General features: G+C 43.8%; 4 protein-coding genes across 4 annotated transcripts; 3 read left to right on the plus strand and 1 right to left on the minus strand.

Annotated features, from left to right (window-relative positions):
• Positions 1–902: 902 nt before the first annotated feature.
• Positions 903–5,123, plus strand: LOC145695899 (terminal nucleotidyltransferase 4B-like). The gene is made up of 9 exons (XM_081772949.1): positions 903–992; positions 1,506–1,921; positions 2,480–2,708; positions 2,754–2,916; positions 2,960–3,163; positions 3,212–3,385; positions 3,432–3,509; positions 3,558–3,741; positions 3,789–5,123. The coding sequence occupies exons 2-9, from the start codon at positions 1,770–1,772 to the stop codon at positions 3,880–3,882; spliced, it is 1,278 nt and encodes a 425-aa protein (XP_081629075.1). The 5' UTR covers positions 903–992; positions 1,506–1,769; the 3' UTR covers positions 3,883–5,123.
• A 109-nt stretch (positions 5,124–5,232) lies between these two features.
• LOC145702068 (uncharacterized) lies at positions 5,233–6,495 on the minus strand. Its single transcript, XM_081779282.1, has 5 exons — positions 6,368–6,495; positions 5,934–6,194; positions 5,705–5,886; positions 5,608–5,660; positions 5,233–5,563 (listed from the first exon to the last, which is right to left on the minus strand). Exons 1-5 carry the CDS (start codon positions 6,493–6,495, stop codon positions 5,384–5,386), a joined length of 804 nt encoding a protein of 267 aa, XP_081635408.1. The 3' UTR covers positions 5,233–5,383.
• Positions 6,496–6,711: 216 nt separating this feature from the next.
• On the plus strand, positions 6,712–8,627 carry LOC145695906 (uncharacterized). Its single transcript, XM_081772955.1, has 4 exons — positions 6,712–6,789; positions 6,832–6,962; positions 7,004–7,690; positions 7,737–8,627. Exons 1-4 carry the CDS (start codon positions 6,715–6,717, stop codon positions 7,813–7,815), a joined length of 972 nt encoding a protein of 323 aa, XP_081629081.1. The 5' UTR covers positions 6,712–6,714; the 3' UTR covers positions 7,816–8,627.
• Positions 8,628–8,670: 43 nt separating this feature from the next.
• LOC145695896 (nucleolar complex protein 4 homolog) lies at positions 8,671–17,024 on the plus strand. Its single transcript, XM_081772946.1, has 7 exons — positions 8,671–8,855; positions 8,915–9,122; positions 15,693–16,033; positions 16,074–16,287; positions 16,330–16,472; positions 16,516–16,783; positions 16,827–17,024. Exons 1-7 carry the CDS (start codon positions 8,676–8,678, stop codon positions 16,988–16,990), a joined length of 1,518 nt encoding a protein of 505 aa, XP_081629072.1. The 5' UTR covers positions 8,671–8,675; the 3' UTR covers positions 16,991–17,024.
• Positions 17,025–18,147: the final 1,123 nt, after the last annotated feature.

Consider the following 18,147-nt stretch of genomic DNA (forward strand, 5'->3'; position numbering starts at 1 on the left):
GATTATAAAAGTTTATCCTTGAGAAAAATTGCTTCTGTTTTTTGATCATTTACGTCAGTCGTTGGTTACATAACCCAGTTTAAATTATTTTTGTGTAAATTTCCGTGGTCACAATTTCTTACAACCAAGAGCCGAGAAATTTTCAATCTTTCGATTTTTCATATTTGCAGAGGAAATTTCCGAACGAAGGAGACTTTTTACGTGAGTAACAATCTGGCTCTGAATTTTTCTCCTCAGGTCTACTTTCGTGTATATTTTTCATATTTACACAGCATTAAATGACTTGGAGTTATCTAATCGTTACTGAATTGAAATTTTTCAAAAGATGGCGAGAGGAAAAATTGACGCTGATGATTGTGAACTTTCTCTCATTCTTTTTTCGCTGAGGTTAGCCGCAGGCTAAGACAAGAGAAAGAAGTGTGTGCCCAAAAATGGTAACGTGTCAAGCAAATCCCCCAGTACCACTAGCAGCGTGTCAAAATTGCTACTAGTAGAGGGTCAATAAACAACTTAGAAAGGAAGATTTCATTAAACCTTTATTTCAAACAGAGATTTCCAAAAATTTAGAGATTTAACCGGATGAATAGCGAATAACCTGGCATCGTAAATTAATTATTTTCTGGAAATCGTAAATTTGGGTCACTATCAACCAATTTTTTATTTCAGTGGTAGTTATCTGTCAGACGGGGAAGTCATCAATCCATTGATTTTAAATGAATCTGAGCTTCTTCAAAGGACAAAGAAGTTTCTTCATGCTTTGACGAAAAAACACGGGATGAATTTCCAAGGCCAAGGGCTTAAAATTGATTTATATGTTATTTTTTGGTATATTTATTGAAAAATTCACTTTTTTGAACCCAAAGAAAGGTATTTTCTAGATCATTTTTGAAACTTTTGTTATTCTGTCAGTTCTGTATCAGTTGATTCGTGAAACGTTCATGCAAAAGAAGTCAATTGACTTTTTCAAATTTCTTTATTGAAATTATTTCCAGGTAAGTGCAATAAATTAACGACGAGATCCTCTAGTCTTCCCTTTTTATTCTGTCAAAATGAAGTTTACGATAGATTTGTTAGTTACGTAATTACTCGGCTTTATGCGAAGATTCTGGCTGCAAATGTCCGCGGGCAGATTGATCGCCACCGTCTGGTGTTAATACTGCCACCAAAAATAGCCCAATTTCCCTATTTTGATATTCACTGAAGGGTTAAAAATTTCTCAGACTTTACAGCCTTGGGGCGATTTTTTTTTGAAAAAAAAAAGATCCCCACTGATTTTTTGCTTTGGCGCGCAGACTCAATTCTCGTTGAAATTGAAAATTTTCCACTTGCTATCTTTTTCTTTCTTCCCACCTTTGACCGTTTTACTGCAATTACTGTATTTTTGGTCGCCGATACTGCTTGCCGATTGTTGACCAGATTGCCTGTAAATCCGGCCGTGTTTTGATTTAGCAGCTGTAGATTTATGCACTAGATGGCGCCACGCTAACGTCATGGTTCTGTTTTAGATCTCGATAACCCACATTTGCGAGAGGAGTTTCGCTCCACAAAGAATAAAAACCGAGATCGCAGAGGAACTGACTCGGAGTTGGAGATTCCCCCGCCCCCAGAAAAGAGAGAGAGAAGCTAAAAACGCCGCCAAAATTTTATCCTCGCAGCAGCAACCGAGCAAGCCGGAGAACCGTCAGAGGCCGCCGCCGAAAAGGCAACAACCTGCAAGCACGAGTTCGCAACAAACACAATTCAAGAGCAACCACAGAAAAAAGAACCCGATGGGCAATCACCCTAAGGAGGCCAATGCGAATACACAGAGAGAAAGCCATCAGCCTCAAGAGCAAACGCACCACCACCACCAAAAGAGTATAAAGAATAATGGAGAGAGGCGTCAGAGAAGGACGAGAGAACCAGCCCATCGGAAACCACAGTAAGTCATCATTACAGTTATCCAAATCTCATTTCCCACGTAGAAAACCTAGAAAAACATTGTCCCCTTTATAAAAATACCGTTAAAAATCCGATAAATCCGCATCCGAAAAGTTCTCCCTCATCGATTTCGTCAAAATGTGACGCAAATCTTATTTTTCCGTTGTTGATTCACGGCCCTGTCGCACAGACACCGCTAATTTGCCCATGACGCGGTGTGAATACGTCTTGCTATCAGTAAAAATTTGAAAATCTGATAATGGGGTCATTTTCTAGAAACCGACGGAAAAGGGGGATTGTTTTTGAATTATGGGTGCCATTGTTCTTAGTTTGAAATTGAGAGATTAAATATGTTTCCTGTTCCACCGCCGGGCTTTATTTACATGCCGTACCCTCCAATGACACCACCAGTGGCAGCGTCAGGCTCAGCTGGCGAGTTGGGAGTCCCACCTTCTCCAACTCCTGGCTCGCAGCCGCATCCCCCGCTGCTCCCCCCGCCCCATCTCATCCCCTATCCACCGCCTCCTCTTTACCCACACCCGGTCATGTCGCCTTTCAGCGGGCACAGCTACAACCCCGCCGTGATACAAGCCGACGGCAACCCAAGGAGCATCTACCTTCGCCATCGCAATCGCGTCCCCTGGAAACTAAGGCGCTACGTCTGGGGCGTCGTCGGTCTGCATGAGGAGATTGAAGACTTCATCAAATTCATGCAGCCAACGGAAGCCGAGCAGGCGATGCGCGATGATGTCGTTTGGCGAATCCGGCAAGTTGTGCAGGATCTATGGGTAAGTTCTATCTTTCCTCTTCAGTAGAATAACCAAGAATTTTAGCCGTCTGCCAAACTAGAAACTTTCGGAAGTTATAACACAGGACTCTATCTCCCCGACGGAGACATCGATATGGTAATTCTCGGCCAGTGGGAGCAACTACCCATGTGGCAACTGCGAAATAAACTCGTAGAACGACGCATCGCTAGAGAAGAGAACATCACCGGTAACAGCAAAATATGATCCACAGACTAGTACTGCCACTTTAGTCATTGAGAAGGCGGTCGTTCCCATCATCAAGTTGATTGAAAGCAATACATTGGTCCATGTCGATATTTCGTTCAACACGTCGAATGGTCGCGAAGCAGCCGCCCTCGTCAAGAAGTACATGGCCGAGTATCCCAACCTCAAGCAGCTTGTCGTCCTCCTCAAGTACATTCTGAATCATCGGGGGCTAAACGAAGTCTGGAAAGGTAAACCAACTTTGCTAAATTTCAAATTTCTTACTAACGATTTTTAAGGCGGATTGGGATCGTACGCCCTGACATTATTGGTCGTCAACTTTTTGCAACAGCACTCGAGAGAAAACGCGAAGAAAGATGGCGAAAATCTTGGCGTCTTATTATTGGAGTTCTTCGAGCTTTACGGTCGACAATTTAATTATGAAACGTGCGGAATACGAATACGAGACGAAGGTAAGCAAGGATGTTAAGATTCACTCGATTAACAAGACTATTTTAGCTGGTTATATCCCAATTGACACCTTACGAAAGCAGATGAATGCTCACGGGACAAAGTACGGCCCTCTATGTATTGAAGGTAATTTTTCTTGTGCCGCTAAAGCGACAGACTTATTCGTGAATTTAGATCCGTTGAATACGACAAATGACGTGGGCCGCTCGACATTCCAGTGGAAACACGTCCAAGCCTGCTTTGACCATTGCTGCAGGAAACTGAAAAAGGCGCTCGAGGAGCAGCCAGACCCAGCCATGCGCGGAGGAACTCTGCTCGGGCATATACTGGGCGTACCCGATGATCTTTTATTATACAGGTTAGCTAGTCCATGAACTAACGGAAGCTAACTAGCCTCATCAATAGACGCTGGTGCGATACGTCTTTCAACCCCGACCATCTTTTAGCAGTTCGAAAGAGTAAAAACTCGGTGACATCCTCAAGCGACGAGTCCGAATAAAAATCTATCACCCTCGCCTCTACCAAAGACTATCACCGTTTTCCCCATCAAAGTACGTTTAAAAACAAAAAAAAAAGTATCCTCGTGCCCCTCCTCTACGAGTGAGATTTCTGAGACAGAGTTGTGCCAAGTACAAGTGACAATATTCAAATCACCCGAATAAGAATCGCTCGACTTGGCCCTTTGGCCGATCGAGCTTTTTATTCTAGCATTTTTACTTGTCCGTGTTTAGGTTGCAGCCCGAAATCTATAGTATTTATTTTATCCCTTTTGCCTTATCTACCGTTACGCTCTGTACATATGAATATATCTATATATATAATATCGAAATAAGGTAGTTTCTACGACAAGATCCGTTTTAGTTTCTCCCCCGGTCCAGGACTCAGTACCGATAGCGCCAAGGATTAAATCGCGAATCAACTCAATTCCACTAAAAAAAGCTCAAGCATGCAACGTTCGAATGCTGGCGCTGTCGAAAGATCATGTTGAGTCCTCTCCGGGGTCGTTCTTCTCTTTTTTCTTATTTAACTTAAAAATCTCAAAATCTCCAAAAAACCTGAAAAAAAAGTCACAAAATCTAAAAAATCTCAGCATTAAAAATTACAAATAAAGTAACAACCGATTAGTACACGAGTTTAGGCCTCCATCCTATCACCTTTGACACGCTCCGTGGAGCCAGGCCCAAGCTCATGTACTGATGGGTACACAATGGAAATGACACGAATTGACATTTTCTTTGGTACAAACTCAAAAAAGCCAAAAAAATCTAAAAAAAATTCCATTCAATCATTTACCAACCGTATACTTTCCTTTTGTATCCACTGTAGCCAACCATAAAAAAACAACAACTCTACGGATTTCTGTTTTCATAGACACTTCCGATTATTTAAGTTTTTGACCAGTTCTGTGTCAGCGAAACTGTGCGTTCGTTAAAATCAAAGTTCAATAATCCCTAACCCACTACAAAAAACAACAAAAAATCAAAGTCAATCCAATTGCTCCCATCATCTATTTCGGACTTCCCAAATTATCCCATGATTCGCTTGATGTCTTTGGCCTGCTGTTGCTGCTGCACTGAACTCTGTTTCCCTATTTTTTTAATTATCTTCGCGTCAAACCTGAAATCCAACATCCAAAAACTTCGTTTCAAAAAAGTAAAAAGCCTTATTTCTGCGTATTGTGTTGCCCTGTTCGTTCAAATCCAAAGACTATGGATCAGAATAAAAATTTATAAATTCAAACTTTGCTGGTGTCCTTGTTGATTGCAAACATTTTTAAAATGTCCGGAAATACTAGTTTTTGTCAATAGCATTTCCCTTGTATATATGTTTTTGAAAAAACGATGGTATATTTGATGAAAAAAATAGCAAAAGATATGCTCGGCGAATACAGATTGATGGATAAATGAGGTGTTTGATGATTTTACAGAAATTAAATGATCATTCAGTTGTGTTTTTTGGAATTGCTCTTTTTGGATATTGGCAGTTTTTTCTGTCTTTTCTTAGTTCTTTATCTGTTGAGTTTCGAATTGATTGATAGCAATGAAGTCGTCTTTGTGAATCCAAGCGGAGCAGGCTGGGCATTTGCGCTCTTTTCGAGGCTTACTCGCGAAGCAATCAGCGCAACTGTTGCAAACTCGATGGCCGCAGTTCTTGAATGTTTTGCCATCTTGCACTGGGTACTGAAAAAAGATATTCTACCATGATCTGTGAGATTTCGCCTTACCAATCTGTTGCACCCCTTGCAGCTTCCGCATTGTGCGTCGCGAATCTGCTTTTCTAAAAGAACACATCAGTCCTTGTTAAAAACATCTGTTTCTTACCGAAGAGGAGGACCTGACTACGAAGTCGTTCAGTCTCTTCTCGCATCAGCTTCTTGTCTTCGTTGTCTTTCAGCCACATGGCCTCAATAGTTCCAAGATTGGATCTGAGGTTTTGAATCTGTGAGCGCTGCTCGCCCATGAAGGTGTCTTTGTCTTTGATCTCCTGGGCCAATCGAACGAGTCTGAATTGGGGGAGAGTTATTGAGAAGAAAACAGTTTTGTTTCTCACCGTTCACGGTGAATAGCAACCTCGCGTTTGAGGTGATAGTTCTCCGTGAGAATTTGATCAGTTCGAGCTTTCATGGTATCGACGAGTGTGGCTCCCGTGGCTCCCTTCTGTACTGCTGCTTGCTGCGCAACGGCGGCTTGCTGAGCTGCTGCAGCCTGTTGAACGGAGGGCGGCGAGGCTCGCTGGTGAACGAGAGCCGCTTGTTGAACAGATGTTGCCGTGACTTGCACCGGTGTGCTGACTGCGAATGCATTGAATGCACTAAAGGCCACTTTGAAAGGCTATTTTTTGCGAGAATTATGGAAGAGCATTTGATTGACACGCTATGGAAGCTGATTGGCTTAATAATCGCGATCCCAAGGGGTTGATCCTCAATTTTGCTTATAATTCTTATTTGTTGAGAGATTTTTCCCATGAAACTACTGTAAAATTACTGTAAGCCCGTGCCTTGATTCTTGTAATTACTTAACGTGTTGATGGTCGCAAAGTTCGTGCTCATGTAGACAGTAGAATTCTCCAGCTTGGCGGGTGATCGGTGCTCTCGATTTTCAGAAATGACCATTTTCAAAAACAAACACTTGTCTGAGGATGGACCTAGAAAATCACGGCTTATTTTTGAAAATTCTCAATATCCCGATAAAAAATCCTCGAAAACGTTGAGAACAGCGTATTAGAGCTTGCGTTTCTTATTTAGTCATTTTTCTGTCGGAGAACTTGACAGTGCGCCTTTTATCACTAGAGAATTTTTATTTCTGATGCTTAAAATATTCAATTTCAGAAAATGTCGTACTCGATTGGGGAGAAAGTGTTCGTCAAATACTCAGAAGGGGTCTGGTACGGCGCGAAAATCCTTGACGTAAGTTTTGATGACCTTATTTCATTTTTACTTCATTTTTAGCCATGGAATGTGGTCGATCGCGAAGAAAACACCTACCTTGTGCATTACATCGGCTGGAACAAGTCACACGATGAAGTTGTCCATGCAGATCTTATACGAAAAACCAAGCCGGATAAAAATGACAATGAAACGTACCCGCAGTCTTGTTTTCGTCGATAACTTTTTTTTATAGAATCGACAGAAAGCCGCTGAAACGAGGGAGAAAGGGGCGGACGAAACGGGCGCGCCCGACGAAAGCCCAAATGGCGGAAGAGATCAAAAAAGTCAAGAAAGAAATTGAAGAAGAGAATAATGCCGCCTTGGCTCCACCAGCAGATAACACTGACCCTATAAATCTCTGCCCGAAAGACACCTTGACGATTCCCCTCGAAAGATTAGACCCTACCGCTTCTTACAATGTCAGAAATACTTACATGCATAATCCGCGTAAGCCCGTCGCCGAGCTGCGTTTGATGACGGAGCAAATGCGCAAAGAGATCAAAATGGAAGAAGTCAAAGAGGAGCCCACGACTCCAACAGAAGATCGACCCTCGACCAGTTTTTTCAATGATTCTTCGCTTATCTTATGTGACCCGTCCCAATCCGCCCTAGTTCCAGTCGTTCCTCCAGCGACGCAGCAGGAGGTTTTGAGAAAAATGAAGCAAGAAGACGGAGAGCCAGACATCGACTTCATCAAGTGCTGGGTAGAGCCCTGGCTAAACTTCAAACGCGAGGTTAAAAGCTTTGGATTTCCTCAAAACGTCGCGCAAAGAGTCATGGAAAACAACGTCGAAGAATGTCAACGAGCTCTTCTACGCATCACGGAGAAAAATAGACGCAATTTGCCCGAGAATATCAAAGGAAAACAAAAACTCAAACTGTAAGGCTCAAAACTCGAACGAAAGAATCACTCAAGTTTTTTTCAGTTTCAAAGAACAATTCTCCGAAGATGAGGAAGACCCGATTGATATTGTTGAATTCTTTGCTGATGCTGACGCCTTTTAGTATTCCTGTAAAATTATCATATAAGATTTTTGTAAATAACTTTTAATTTTCGACTGTTACTGTTATCGACCCTAACCTTCCAAAGTCTCATTATTCAGTTTCAAAAACCTGCCTTGGCAGAATTTCGACCCTCTACTAATTCATCTGTATTTTTTAAATTGTATTGCTCCAATACTATTGCATAAGTTTTCCTTACCACAGTCATATTAAACTCCAGTCATTGTGCCTGGGTTTGGTCTAGTAAATTGACCGTGATAATGAAAGACCCCAATTTTTGCAATGCTTCGTCAAAGCTCGTTTTTCCCCTCATATATTTATTGTATTTCTTTTGTAAAATCCTGCTGCTATCGGCACATTCGTCTGCTCCTGCTGAAGGCCATTTGAGAGTAATCTAAAAGCAAGACTCTCTCGAGAGGAGAAAACCAACCCAAATAAATCAAAACGCTCTCTGCAGGAGCATCTTCAACATTTTATCTTTCACCTTCGTTCAACGAAGTTCGTTGTCTACTATCTTAATATCTCCTTGCATCTGATATCATCATTGATTAAAAGCCGTCTGATAGAGTAGAGTCTTATTTTTATACAAAATTTAAAGTTTAAATCGATTTCTATTATTTTTATACAAAGAACCTTTATACTATCAGATAGTTTAGGCGCAAAAGTAAAGTTGTATATTCTCAGAAAGATATCTACCGAAGAAAGTTCTATTTTAAATGAGTCTTCGGCCCAAAAAAATATTTTTGGAAGGAAAAAATGACTCAAATGTGACTTTATCAATTTCTAAGTTCACTTCTTTTTGTTTTCCTGCTTTCCAACATTCAAAATAAATAAAAATCAACAACATATTCCTGAGAAACATCATGATTATCATAAGAATGTCAGACAGTGATTCCAGCATCGAAACAAAACCGCGAAAGCCTACTTCTTTGAGGCCACAGAACGAAAACGAGCAAGAAGCAGAAGACGAGATTGATGTTGCGGGACTTGTGACGAAGCTCTTATCGGACAGAAAGAATGCAAATGTTTTGTGTGATCTTCTCAGGAATAGTTCGAAATGCTGACAAAACTGCTGTCATTATCAAATAATTGATCTCTCAAAAGGTTTATCCAAACAGATGATCTCGACGAAGAAGAGCTATTCTTTACTGTGGGCGCCATCGAAAAGTGGTTCCTTCAGCAGATAGATGACGGTTTTATGAAAAGCTCGCAAGTTGAGTCGAAGAAAAAGTATGGAGAATGGATTGCCAAGCAAATCAAAGCATTCATTGGAGTTCTATGCCAAAAAGCATCTATTGAAGACTACTCAGGTATTGGGATCTTAGATTCGTTAGACTCCCTCGTCCCCTAAGGTCACTTGCTTATCTAGATCGAGCTTTGCTCGGTCGCCGCCGTGTATTTCTCTCCATTCGGTAATTCACGCAGTTCGTGAATTAACCTCTATTTTACTCCAGCTCGAAATACAGACGTCAAAGATACTTTACTCGTTTTCTTCACTCGTCCAGATATAGAGAGCAGGCAAACTACGCTAGAAGTGGGAGATTCAGCAGAAGCTAGGATCCCTTCAGTGGTATCAGAGTAGTCCCGTTGGAGAAAAGATAAATTTTTCCGCCATCGACAACCGAAGTTTCGCAACTTGGACGCTGATTGGCCGTCAGCGGAGTCGAGGGGAACCGAATCACCAACCGCCACCGCGCCGCCGGAGAAACTCCACTCAGAGAATTTTCCGCACCACACCAACACCACCCCGAGCGAGCGCCACCGCACGAGCGCCACCACGACCCACGCGCCGAAAGTCGCGCCCACGCAACCACGCACGCACGCCGGGGAAAACCTAAAATACTGAGAAAAACATAATTCTTTCGCCACTTTTCACCAAAAATCGAGAGAAGTTTACGAAGAATCGACCCTTGGACCAGACCTTGAAATTTCGACAATCGCTGGACAGAGAAATCGTCGGGCGTTTGCGCAAAAGGCACCTCAGCTCATCATATTGCGACTTTTAGTCGCAGTATTTTCTGAGGGCCTGAAAGGTAATCCAAGGCCCATAAACCCTTACTGCCGATATATTTCGAGCTATGGCGGCGAACAAATCACTGCTAGAAACCGTCACCGAAATAAGAAGCATAAACGATCGAGTAAACTACCTCGAAGAACAAGTGCGAAATGACGAATCACTAAAGCCAAGCCTAGAGCCCTTGATCACAGAAAGCAGAGTAAAATTAGAACAGCTCAGTACAACGCTTCTTACCTGCGAGCTCGATCAAGGAAAAGACTCTACGAATGCGACAATGAGAGAAGAAGCATGGGTGGCCACTACCTGGTCTCGTCACGTCCAAGACTTGCCGAAGCTGGACGCCGCATGCAACACATCTTTCAACACCTTCTTGGGCAGAGCCGACATTTATCACCGCGCCTACGTCCGCGACAGACCTTCACGTGAACAGCCTTTCATCGCAGCAGTGTACAGCCACTTCGACTTGAACATCGAACGCTCACTTGGAACCGAATTTCTGAATTGTCAAGACTGGAAATCGGCCAAGGCGCTGCTAGAGAAATCATTCGCCGCGAAGAGTCACTACTTACTGAAGCTAAGCGAAGTTTTCGACGTCGAATACGACCATTCGAAGCCGTTTGCACACTACACCGCCAACGTCTTGCAAAAGATGAACGAGGCGAAGCAAGCGACTTTGAACTCTTACCGACAAGAGAAGTCAGCCGACGCCGGGGTCGATGAAATATTTGACATATTCTCGACGATGATGCTGTACTTGAATCTTAGGAAAGAAGAACCAGACGTTTTCAACGCAATCCTTCCAAGCCTATCAAAAGTTTACGATATCAACGAACTCTGCCGTCTCGCCCAATCCACAAGACAGAATCGAGTTGACAGCGCGACCGTCTCCCAGCACTTCAACAGAAATAAGAACAAAAGAAGAAGAATGCTAAGCGCGCCAGCAACGATTCTAAGGATGGGAAAGACGATAAACAACCAGAATCCAAGAAGATAAATACGACTAAGAACGTTGAAGATTTCCAACCATTCGACGTTCACTTTTACACAGTGAAGAAGAAGCGACCAGGAAAGGCTTATTTCGCTTCGGCTACCATCATTACGGGCTCTAAAAGTTTTGACGTATCGATGGAAGTCGACAGCGGAGCCGAGTCCTCCTGTCTGTCCGCTGCTTACGTTCCCGACGAATTTCTCCAGATGCTGAAGCCCTGTCCCTTCAAGGTCACCGGTTTCAGCCCAAATATTCCCGCCGAGCAGCCGATGGGTATCCTTCCCTGCCGCTTATCATTCAATGGTGGCCCTGCATTCTCCCTGAATCTCACCATTATGCCAGGCAGTAAATACCCAAGTCTACTGGGCCGCGATATACTAGAGAATGCGATGACGGACAGCTTCACAGTCGACAATAAGAATCGTACTCTCTCATTTTGCTACAACGAAGCCTTCACACAAACTGAGACTCAAGTGGTGAAGCTGGACGGAGTGAAGCGGACCAAAATCAAGAAATACTTGACTACTAGATCAGCGGTCAAGGATAGCGATCGATCCCGCACTCAACCGCCACCAAAAGTCCCAAAGCTGGACGCACCTAACAAGAACGCAGCCAGGTGCCCCATTCAGCTAGCGAAGCAAAAACTCGGAATTACCCTACCAGCAAACGCCGACCCGGGGCAAAAGAAGGTGGTCGCCGAGCTGTGTTTGGATTTCGACGACAGATTCGGCTGCGACGGTCAAAAAATGGGTGAATTCCCATTCGAGATCGAAATCCCGACTGATGGTACGAGTCGAAACATCAGTCAACACCCTATTCCGCAAGCTTTTCATGGCCAGGTCACTGATCACATCTCCGAACTGCTCGATACGAAAATAATAGAAGAGATCAAGGACCAGAAAGGGTTTAATAGCCCCGTTCTGCCAATCCCTAAGAAATCTGGGGAAATGCGCTTCTGCATCAACTACAAGAACAGCTTGAACAAATGCCTCTCCGACAAATCCGACCCATATCATCTTCCGAGCATGGAGGATACGATCGCGAACATTGGACCGGGCAACAAGTATTTCGCCACAGTTGATTTGCGGAGCGGATATTGGCAGTGCCCTATTAAGAAAAGCGATAGGTATAAGACTTCCTTCCAGTGGGGTGGGAAATCTTACGCCTTCTGCAGATTACCTTTCGGTTATCGATGCTCGGGGAATATATTCTCGCGCGTCGTAAACACGATTCTCGACTCAAGCCCCACCAGGAAGAAGATGCTTTCTTATATCGATGACATAGTATGTTTTGGGAAGTCTTTCAGCTGCTATTACAACACTCTCCGAAACCTATTCATCGCGCTCCGCAAGTTTAACGCTAAACTCAAGGGCGAAAAGTGCTCTTTCCTACAATCAGAAGCTCACTTTTTGGGCCGAATCATCAACGAAGAAGGAATCAAACCGGACCCTGCGCAAGTCTCCGCCCTTCGTCAGATGAAACCCCCACGCTCCCAAAAGGAGTTAGCTTCATTAATCGGGTCATTGAATTGGATCCGAGGTTTTCTAGAAACAAAAATGGGCGAAGCTATTTCATCCGGTTGCTTCTCGAGCAGAATGAAACCCATAAACGATGTTCGAAATTCGGCGAACGAAACAAATTGTTTCAAGTGGACCAAAGAAGCGGATTTGGCGCTCAAGGAAATTCAACGACGACTCTCCGAGACTCCTGTCATAAGCTTTCCTAACTTTGACGAGTCTTTTCACCTCTACACAGACGCGAGCCTGTACGCAGCGGGTGGTGTTCTGCTACAAGAGTATGGCGGGAGAGTGCACCTAGTAAGCGCGATTTCCCACACCTTCAACAAAGCTGAAAGAAAATGGAACACTTCAGAAAAGGAAATGTTTAGCATTGTCTGGTGCTGCGAGCGACTGGAAAAGCTCCTGAAAGGTAGATTCTTTCAGATTCACACAGACCACAGATCTTTGATCTTCCTACACAAAAAGAAGTTCAAGAATTCTAAAATAAGCCGATGGCAAAGCCGATTGGAAGAATTCGATTTTCACATTGTCTACATCAAGGGATCAGAAAATCAATTCGCCGATTTTATGAGCCGCAGACCTGGCGAGGACGACAAATCACTTGGATACGACTCTGAGTTTCCCGTTGGTCGCGAGTACGAAATCGACAAGAATTCACCAGTACGTGTCTTCGTCCCTTTCTGGAACGAAAATCAGTTTCCGGAGAAAATCACTTTATCAGAGGTGAAGATACATAAGGTAAACGTCAAGGCTATCGCGGCGCCAATGGAGATTCCGTTGGTGTCAGCGAATTATAATAACATTCTGGACTATCAAAGGGAGGACTCTGCTCTGAGTGCAATCATCACTTTTCTGGAATCTGGTAAGGAGCCACTGGACATAAAATCGCTGGTGAAGGACTCCGACCACCGACAATCGTCTCTACTCAAGATGGAAAAAGCTCTGTTCCTGGATAACACTACCGGGTGCTTGATGTGTCAATTCAAATCTGGCGCGCGGGCGGTGGTACCGGAAGCGGTAAAAAGTCACTTTCTCTTTCTAGCTCACGACTTGTCCGGTCATCTGGGCGAGCCGCGGACTTTAGAGCGATTAGAGGACGTTTGGTGGCCTTCATTTCAAGACGATGTTTCTAACTACGTCCACAGCTGCGTCCCTTGCCTACGCAGAAAAGGATCTGCTGGAACTCGTACCAAACCGCCACTTGGAACCCTTCGTCGTGGAAAAACAGCTGGCGAATCGATTCAGATCGATTTCGCTTGTATGCCTCCCGCTGGCGGATTCAAGTATTATTTGGTGGTGGCGGACACTTTCTCTCGCTACACTTGGTGCATTCCGACGCGGTCCGACACTGCTATCTGCGCTGCAAAAGCGCTCATCTACAAGGTCTTCCTTCCCATGGATTTCTTGCCGAAACATCTACACAGTGACAGAGGTACCCACTTCTGCGCAAGCGTGATTGACGAAATGTGTAAGCTTAACCAGATAAAACATACAATAAGTACCGCATTTCACCCTCAATCAAACGCTTTCGCAGAAAGAGCGAATCGGACTATCAAAAACAGTCTATTCTGCATGGTCAACTCATCTTCCGGTCGAAAAACTTGGGCCGACTGCGTTCCCCACGTGATGCGCGCGCTCAATAGTGTGAAAAACAAAAGCACGAAAATTTCACCGCGAGAAGTTTGGTTTGGCCGAAAAAGTACTTTCACCCACTCTACTGGCGCAGAAATGACAGCGGAAACACCTCAGGTGTTTGGTCTCAATGTTGGAGCTTTAGCGAAATCGGCGGAAGCCATTGTGAAAACTGCGATGGAAGCTGCTGACCGAGCCATGGAGCACAGGCTGAAAAACGAGCCTAAGCCGAGACCAATCCCCGCTGGCGCTGTCGTGTACATTAAGCGAGAAAACCTGACCGACGCTAAAAGCAAGAAGGAACGCTGGGTAGGTCCCCTGAAAGCCGTTTCGAGCAACGACTGGGTCGTCATGGTCGAAGATAAAAAAGGACAACGTGATTTCATCCATCGAGAACACGTGGTTCACGCCGCAGAACGAAATCACGACTTACGCTGGATTGATTACTACGAGGCCGAGTACGTATTCCCACATTTAACCGAAATCGTTAAGTCGAAAGTCCCACAAAAATCGCCTGTTCCTACTTCCAAACCGATGGAAAAGTCCGGGTCGAAGTCGCATGGGGGGAGGAAATCTTCTCAGGTCGCGTCGACTCCGATGGTTGCTATGGAAAAACCGCCAAGATCATCTCTATCACCTATTTTGGAAAGTAGACGCCGATTGGACATGGAAAATCTGGGAGATACAACCGCTACATCTATTTTGGACTCGTCGGTAGCTCCAGCCGAGCCGTCAGATCGCTGGTACTCTGGTGGTACTCTTTATGAAACTGCCGAGGACATGTCAGCTGATGCTACAGTGATTTCGGAGGTTGCTGCGCCCGACAATAGCCATATGTCAGTCGATAAACAAAATTCAACAGTAGTTGAGGGCTCAGCAACTGAAAACAGCAAGAAAAGAACCCGTCCAAAGTCTTCACCAGATCGTCAATACTCAGCCGGCGCCGATCCGAATGCGACTTTAACCGAAGTTGGAGCAGCTCATCTCCCGAAACATACAAAACGAGCACACCGTGAAACGAGGCCCGTCGAACCTCTAAACATCGGCACAAACTCGGGTCAGTCATACGACTAAGCGCAAGTACTGCCCCACTCAGGTCCCCTATTCATCGACCGGGGCCTGAAAAGGTACGGAAATTATCACAGTTTACCGTCGCCGACGTATTTTGAGTTCTTCTACATGTGCAGCTACTCCTTCATGTCATCACCGCTCGGACATCACGAAAACTTCGCATCTGATTCAAGCTTTTTCCCAAAAAAGGGTTTTTTAACGCGAATCAGACTGCCTCGACGTTTCGAACCTGCCATGTTACTCATCTTACGCTTATACTCCTGCAAAAATCACACACTTTGGCCTTAGAGGACGTTTCAGTCTCATGGGGGGTATTGGGATCTTAGATTCGTTAGACTCCCTCGTCCCCTAAGGTCACTTGCTTATCTAGATCGAGCTTTGCTCGGTCGCCGCCGTGTATTTCTCTCCATTCGGTAATTCACGCAGTTCGTGAATTAACCTCTATTTTACTCCAGCTCGAAATACAGACGTCAAAGATACTTTACTCGTTTTCTTCACTCGTCCAGATATAGAGAGCAGGCAAACTACGCTAGAAGTGGGAGATTCAGCAGAAGCTAGGATCCCTTCACAGGAAAGAGTTAAACATGATCACTTTTGAATATACTATTAGAAACTTATTTGTAGAATTTATACAGTATAACTCAGGCGAAAGACATTATGTTCCCTTGTTTAATACGACTGTATAAATTGGAGCTGGAAACAAGAACAAAACATATTGAAACAGGAAAAATCATCCGAAAAGTAGCGGTCCATCTGTGCAGCTTTGAAGACGACAGAACCGAAGAGATCGAGAAGTTCTCCGAGTACTTTATCCACCCCGATTTTGTCATAGAAGTACTGAGAAAAATGACGGACCTTATGGACAATTACAAAGATAGAAACGATATCTTGGCGGGTAATGTGTTGTATTTCCTCCAAGCCATTGCGGACGTGTTTCCAGAAGAAGTCACGCCAGATATGAATATGTCTTCTCGCTCCTCCATCAGTACTAAAGTAACTTGTCTTTCAATGCCAAAATTTAACTGATATTCAGTCTCTCAAAACAGCCGTCCAAGCTTTTGTCACTGCCTTTCTTCGACGGCAACTCACAGACAATCTGACCAAAAGAATACTTGTCAAAATGAGCGTAATTCTTCCGATGCTCTCGAATCCCCTCTTGATCGCAGACTACATTGTTGCTTGCTACGACTCTCCGAACTCGTCGATTGCATTTTTGGCTTTGAGTGGCATCTTTACTCTTGTTAGCAGTAATTTTTAATTTGGGTGATTAGTTATTCACAATTTTCTAGCGTACAATTTTGAGTATCCAGACTTTTTCCAGAAGGTTTATCGACTTTTATCCGATGATGTTGTCTATGCTGCAAATAGAGTCCAAGTTCTGCATATGATAAATATGTTCTTGCAGTCTCCAAAGCTTCCCGTCTCCTATCAGGTCAGCACAATCCGAGTTTCAATATTTTCTAAGGAATCATTAGTATGCCTTCTGTAAAAGACTCTCGCGACTAGCACTACACGCTCCAGCCCCAGTCGCGATTGGCATCATGCCGGTTATTTACAACCTCATTCGCAGCAGTCAGTCCTTGCGATTGCTCATTAATAGACCAACTGCAGCTGAAGTAGAAAAAGATCCTTATGATCACACAGCTGAAAATGTTGAAGATTCAAGAGCGGCAGAAAGCTGTTTGTGGGAGCTTGAATCGCTGAGAAAGCATTTTGTTCCAGAAGTGAAAAGATTGGCCTCTCGTAAGATAACTCTGTTTCATTATTTCCAAGCAGCATTTTATAGAAATAACTACCTCACTTGGCCGGGTTAATGACCCAATTCCGACAGACGTAACGTATATGACGATGACGCAAAAGGTACTTGATGGACAGAAGAACGAAGAATATCCACTTGCGATTGATAAACCGAAATGTTTGATGGTTGATGAACTGTTTGTTGAAGGCTAAATAGAATGTCCTCCGAACTTTTTCATCTGAAACATTAAATGTGTTATCATTCAGAATGAAATTGTTAGTTGTTCTGTTATTCGCTTTTGTTACAGGGACGCTTTCACCTCCGAAGAAAAAGTCGGTCGCCGATGACGACGACTTCGATGATTTTGCGGATGAAAAAGAACCTTGGGTAGCGCACTCGATTGAAGCAATCGAACCAGTAGCAAAAACTGTTTATGAGCGAAATCTTGTTAGAGAATCGATGACATACGGTGAAGTATTGGAAAACTACAAGGCGTATTCGACGAAAGATATGAAAAAGAAGAACTTTGAAGGGCACACGCTCGCGTATGTAACGCCTTGGAACAATCATGGATATGATGTCGTCAAAATGTTCAACAAGTTCTCACTCGTCCTTTGGTCGACGATGCTGTTCATCTAATGACACATATTGGCGAAAAATTTCACAAACATCACAAACTAACGATTCTCGTCATCCCGCCAAATCATGAAAATCCACTTCGAACAGCACAATTTACTCAGACTGAATTTGACATACTCAAGGATGATATCGATTTCTTTTCTCTGATGACTTATGATTACAACGGAAGATTGGGCGGATTCAATGCACCACTTCCGTGGGCGGAATCTTGTGTGGAGTTTTTGGGCGATTCAGAGAGACAGAAAATTCTCATGGGCTTGAATTTCTATGGCAGATACTTCCCTGATTTACAGAATCCTCGCCGTGAGTCAATTTCCTCTAGAGTCTAGACTCTGTAGTGATGAAGTCTCTTTAGCCCAATTTTAGAGGCTGCAGCTATTCTTGGACATGAATACATAAAGATCCTCGGCGAAAAAGTCGTAGGTAGTGGAGGAGTATCCGAAGATGAATCTATCACAATGAACTCGGAAGCGAAGGTTTTTGGAATAAGATTTATTCCGTCTAATCTTCTTTAGGAACACTTCTCCTTCTTTTCTGACCCCGACTCGGGAACGCAATCTCTTCTCATCTACCCATCATTGTACTCAATTCATCTGAAAATCGAGCTCGCCAAAAAGCTCGGAGTCGGTCTTTCAATTTGGGAAGTCGGCCAAGGACTTGACTACTTCTACGACTTGTTCTAGACAAATTTACTCTACTACACTAGGTGGTGTTAGCTGTAGTATTTCTC

Source organism: Oikopleura dioica, chromosome 1 (assembly GCF_907165135.1).
Source record: "Oikopleura dioica chromosome 1, OKI2018_I68_1.0, whole genome shotgun sequence".
NCBI classification, from domain to species: Eukaryota; Metazoa; Chordata; class Appendicularia; order Copelata; family Oikopleuridae; genus Oikopleura; species Oikopleura dioica.

What these genes read in the sequence shown, in the direction of transcription:
- LOC145695899 (XM_081772949.1), top strand. Translation starts at nt 1,770, where the DNA reads ATGGGCAATCACCCTAAGGAGGCCAATGCGAATACACAGAGAGAAAGC. An exon ending in AAGTTGTGCAGGATCTATGG is followed by an intron (nt 2,709 to 2,753) that starts GTAAGTTCTATC and finishes CAAGAATTTTAG; the next exon opens with CCGTCTGCCAAACTAGAAAC. An exon ending in GATGATCTTTTATTATACAG is followed by an intron (nt 3,742 to 3,788) that starts GTTAGCTAGTCC and finishes CCTCATCAATAG; the next exon opens with ACGCTGGTGCGATACGTCTT.
- LOC145702068 (XM_081779282.1), bottom strand. Translation starts at nt 6,495, where the DNA reads ATGGTCATTTCTGAAAATCGAGAGCACCGATCACCCGCCAAGCTGGAG. An exon ending in GTTGCTATTCACCGTGAACG is followed by an intron (nt 5,887 to 5,933) that starts GTGAGAAACAAA and finishes CCCCCAATTCAG; the next exon opens with ACTCGTTCGATTGGCCCAGG. An exon ending in TAGTCAGGTCCTCCTCTTCG is followed by an intron (nt 5,661 to 5,704) that starts GTAAGAAACAGA and finishes GTGTTCTTTTAG; the next exon opens with AAAAGCAGATTCGCGACGCA.
- LOC145695906 (XM_081772955.1), top strand. Translation starts at nt 6,715, where the DNA reads ATGTCGTACTCGATTGGGGAGAAAGTGTTCGTCAAATACTCAGAAGGG. An exon ending in GATAAAAATGACAATGAAAC is followed by an intron (nt 6,963 to 7,003) that starts GTACCCGCAGTC and finishes TTTTTTTTATAG; the next exon opens with AATCGACAGAAAGCCGCTGA. An exon ending in GGAAAACAAAAACTCAAACT is followed by an intron (nt 7,691 to 7,736) that starts GTAAGGCTCAAA and finishes AGTTTTTTTCAG; the next exon opens with TTTCAAAGAACAATTCTCCG.
- LOC145695896 (XM_081772946.1), top strand. Translation starts at nt 8,676, where the DNA reads ATGATTATCATAAGAATGTCAGACAGTGATTCCAGCATCGAAACAAAA. An exon ending in ATGTTTTGTGTGATCTTCTC is followed by an intron (nt 8,856 to 8,914) that starts AGGAATAGTTCG and finishes TGATCTCTCAAA; the next exon opens with AGGTTTATCCAAACAGATGA. An exon ending in CATCTTTACTCTTGTTAGCA is followed by an intron (nt 16,288 to 16,329) that starts GTAATTTTTAAT and finishes ACAATTTTCTAG; the next exon opens with CGTACAATTTTGAGTATCCA.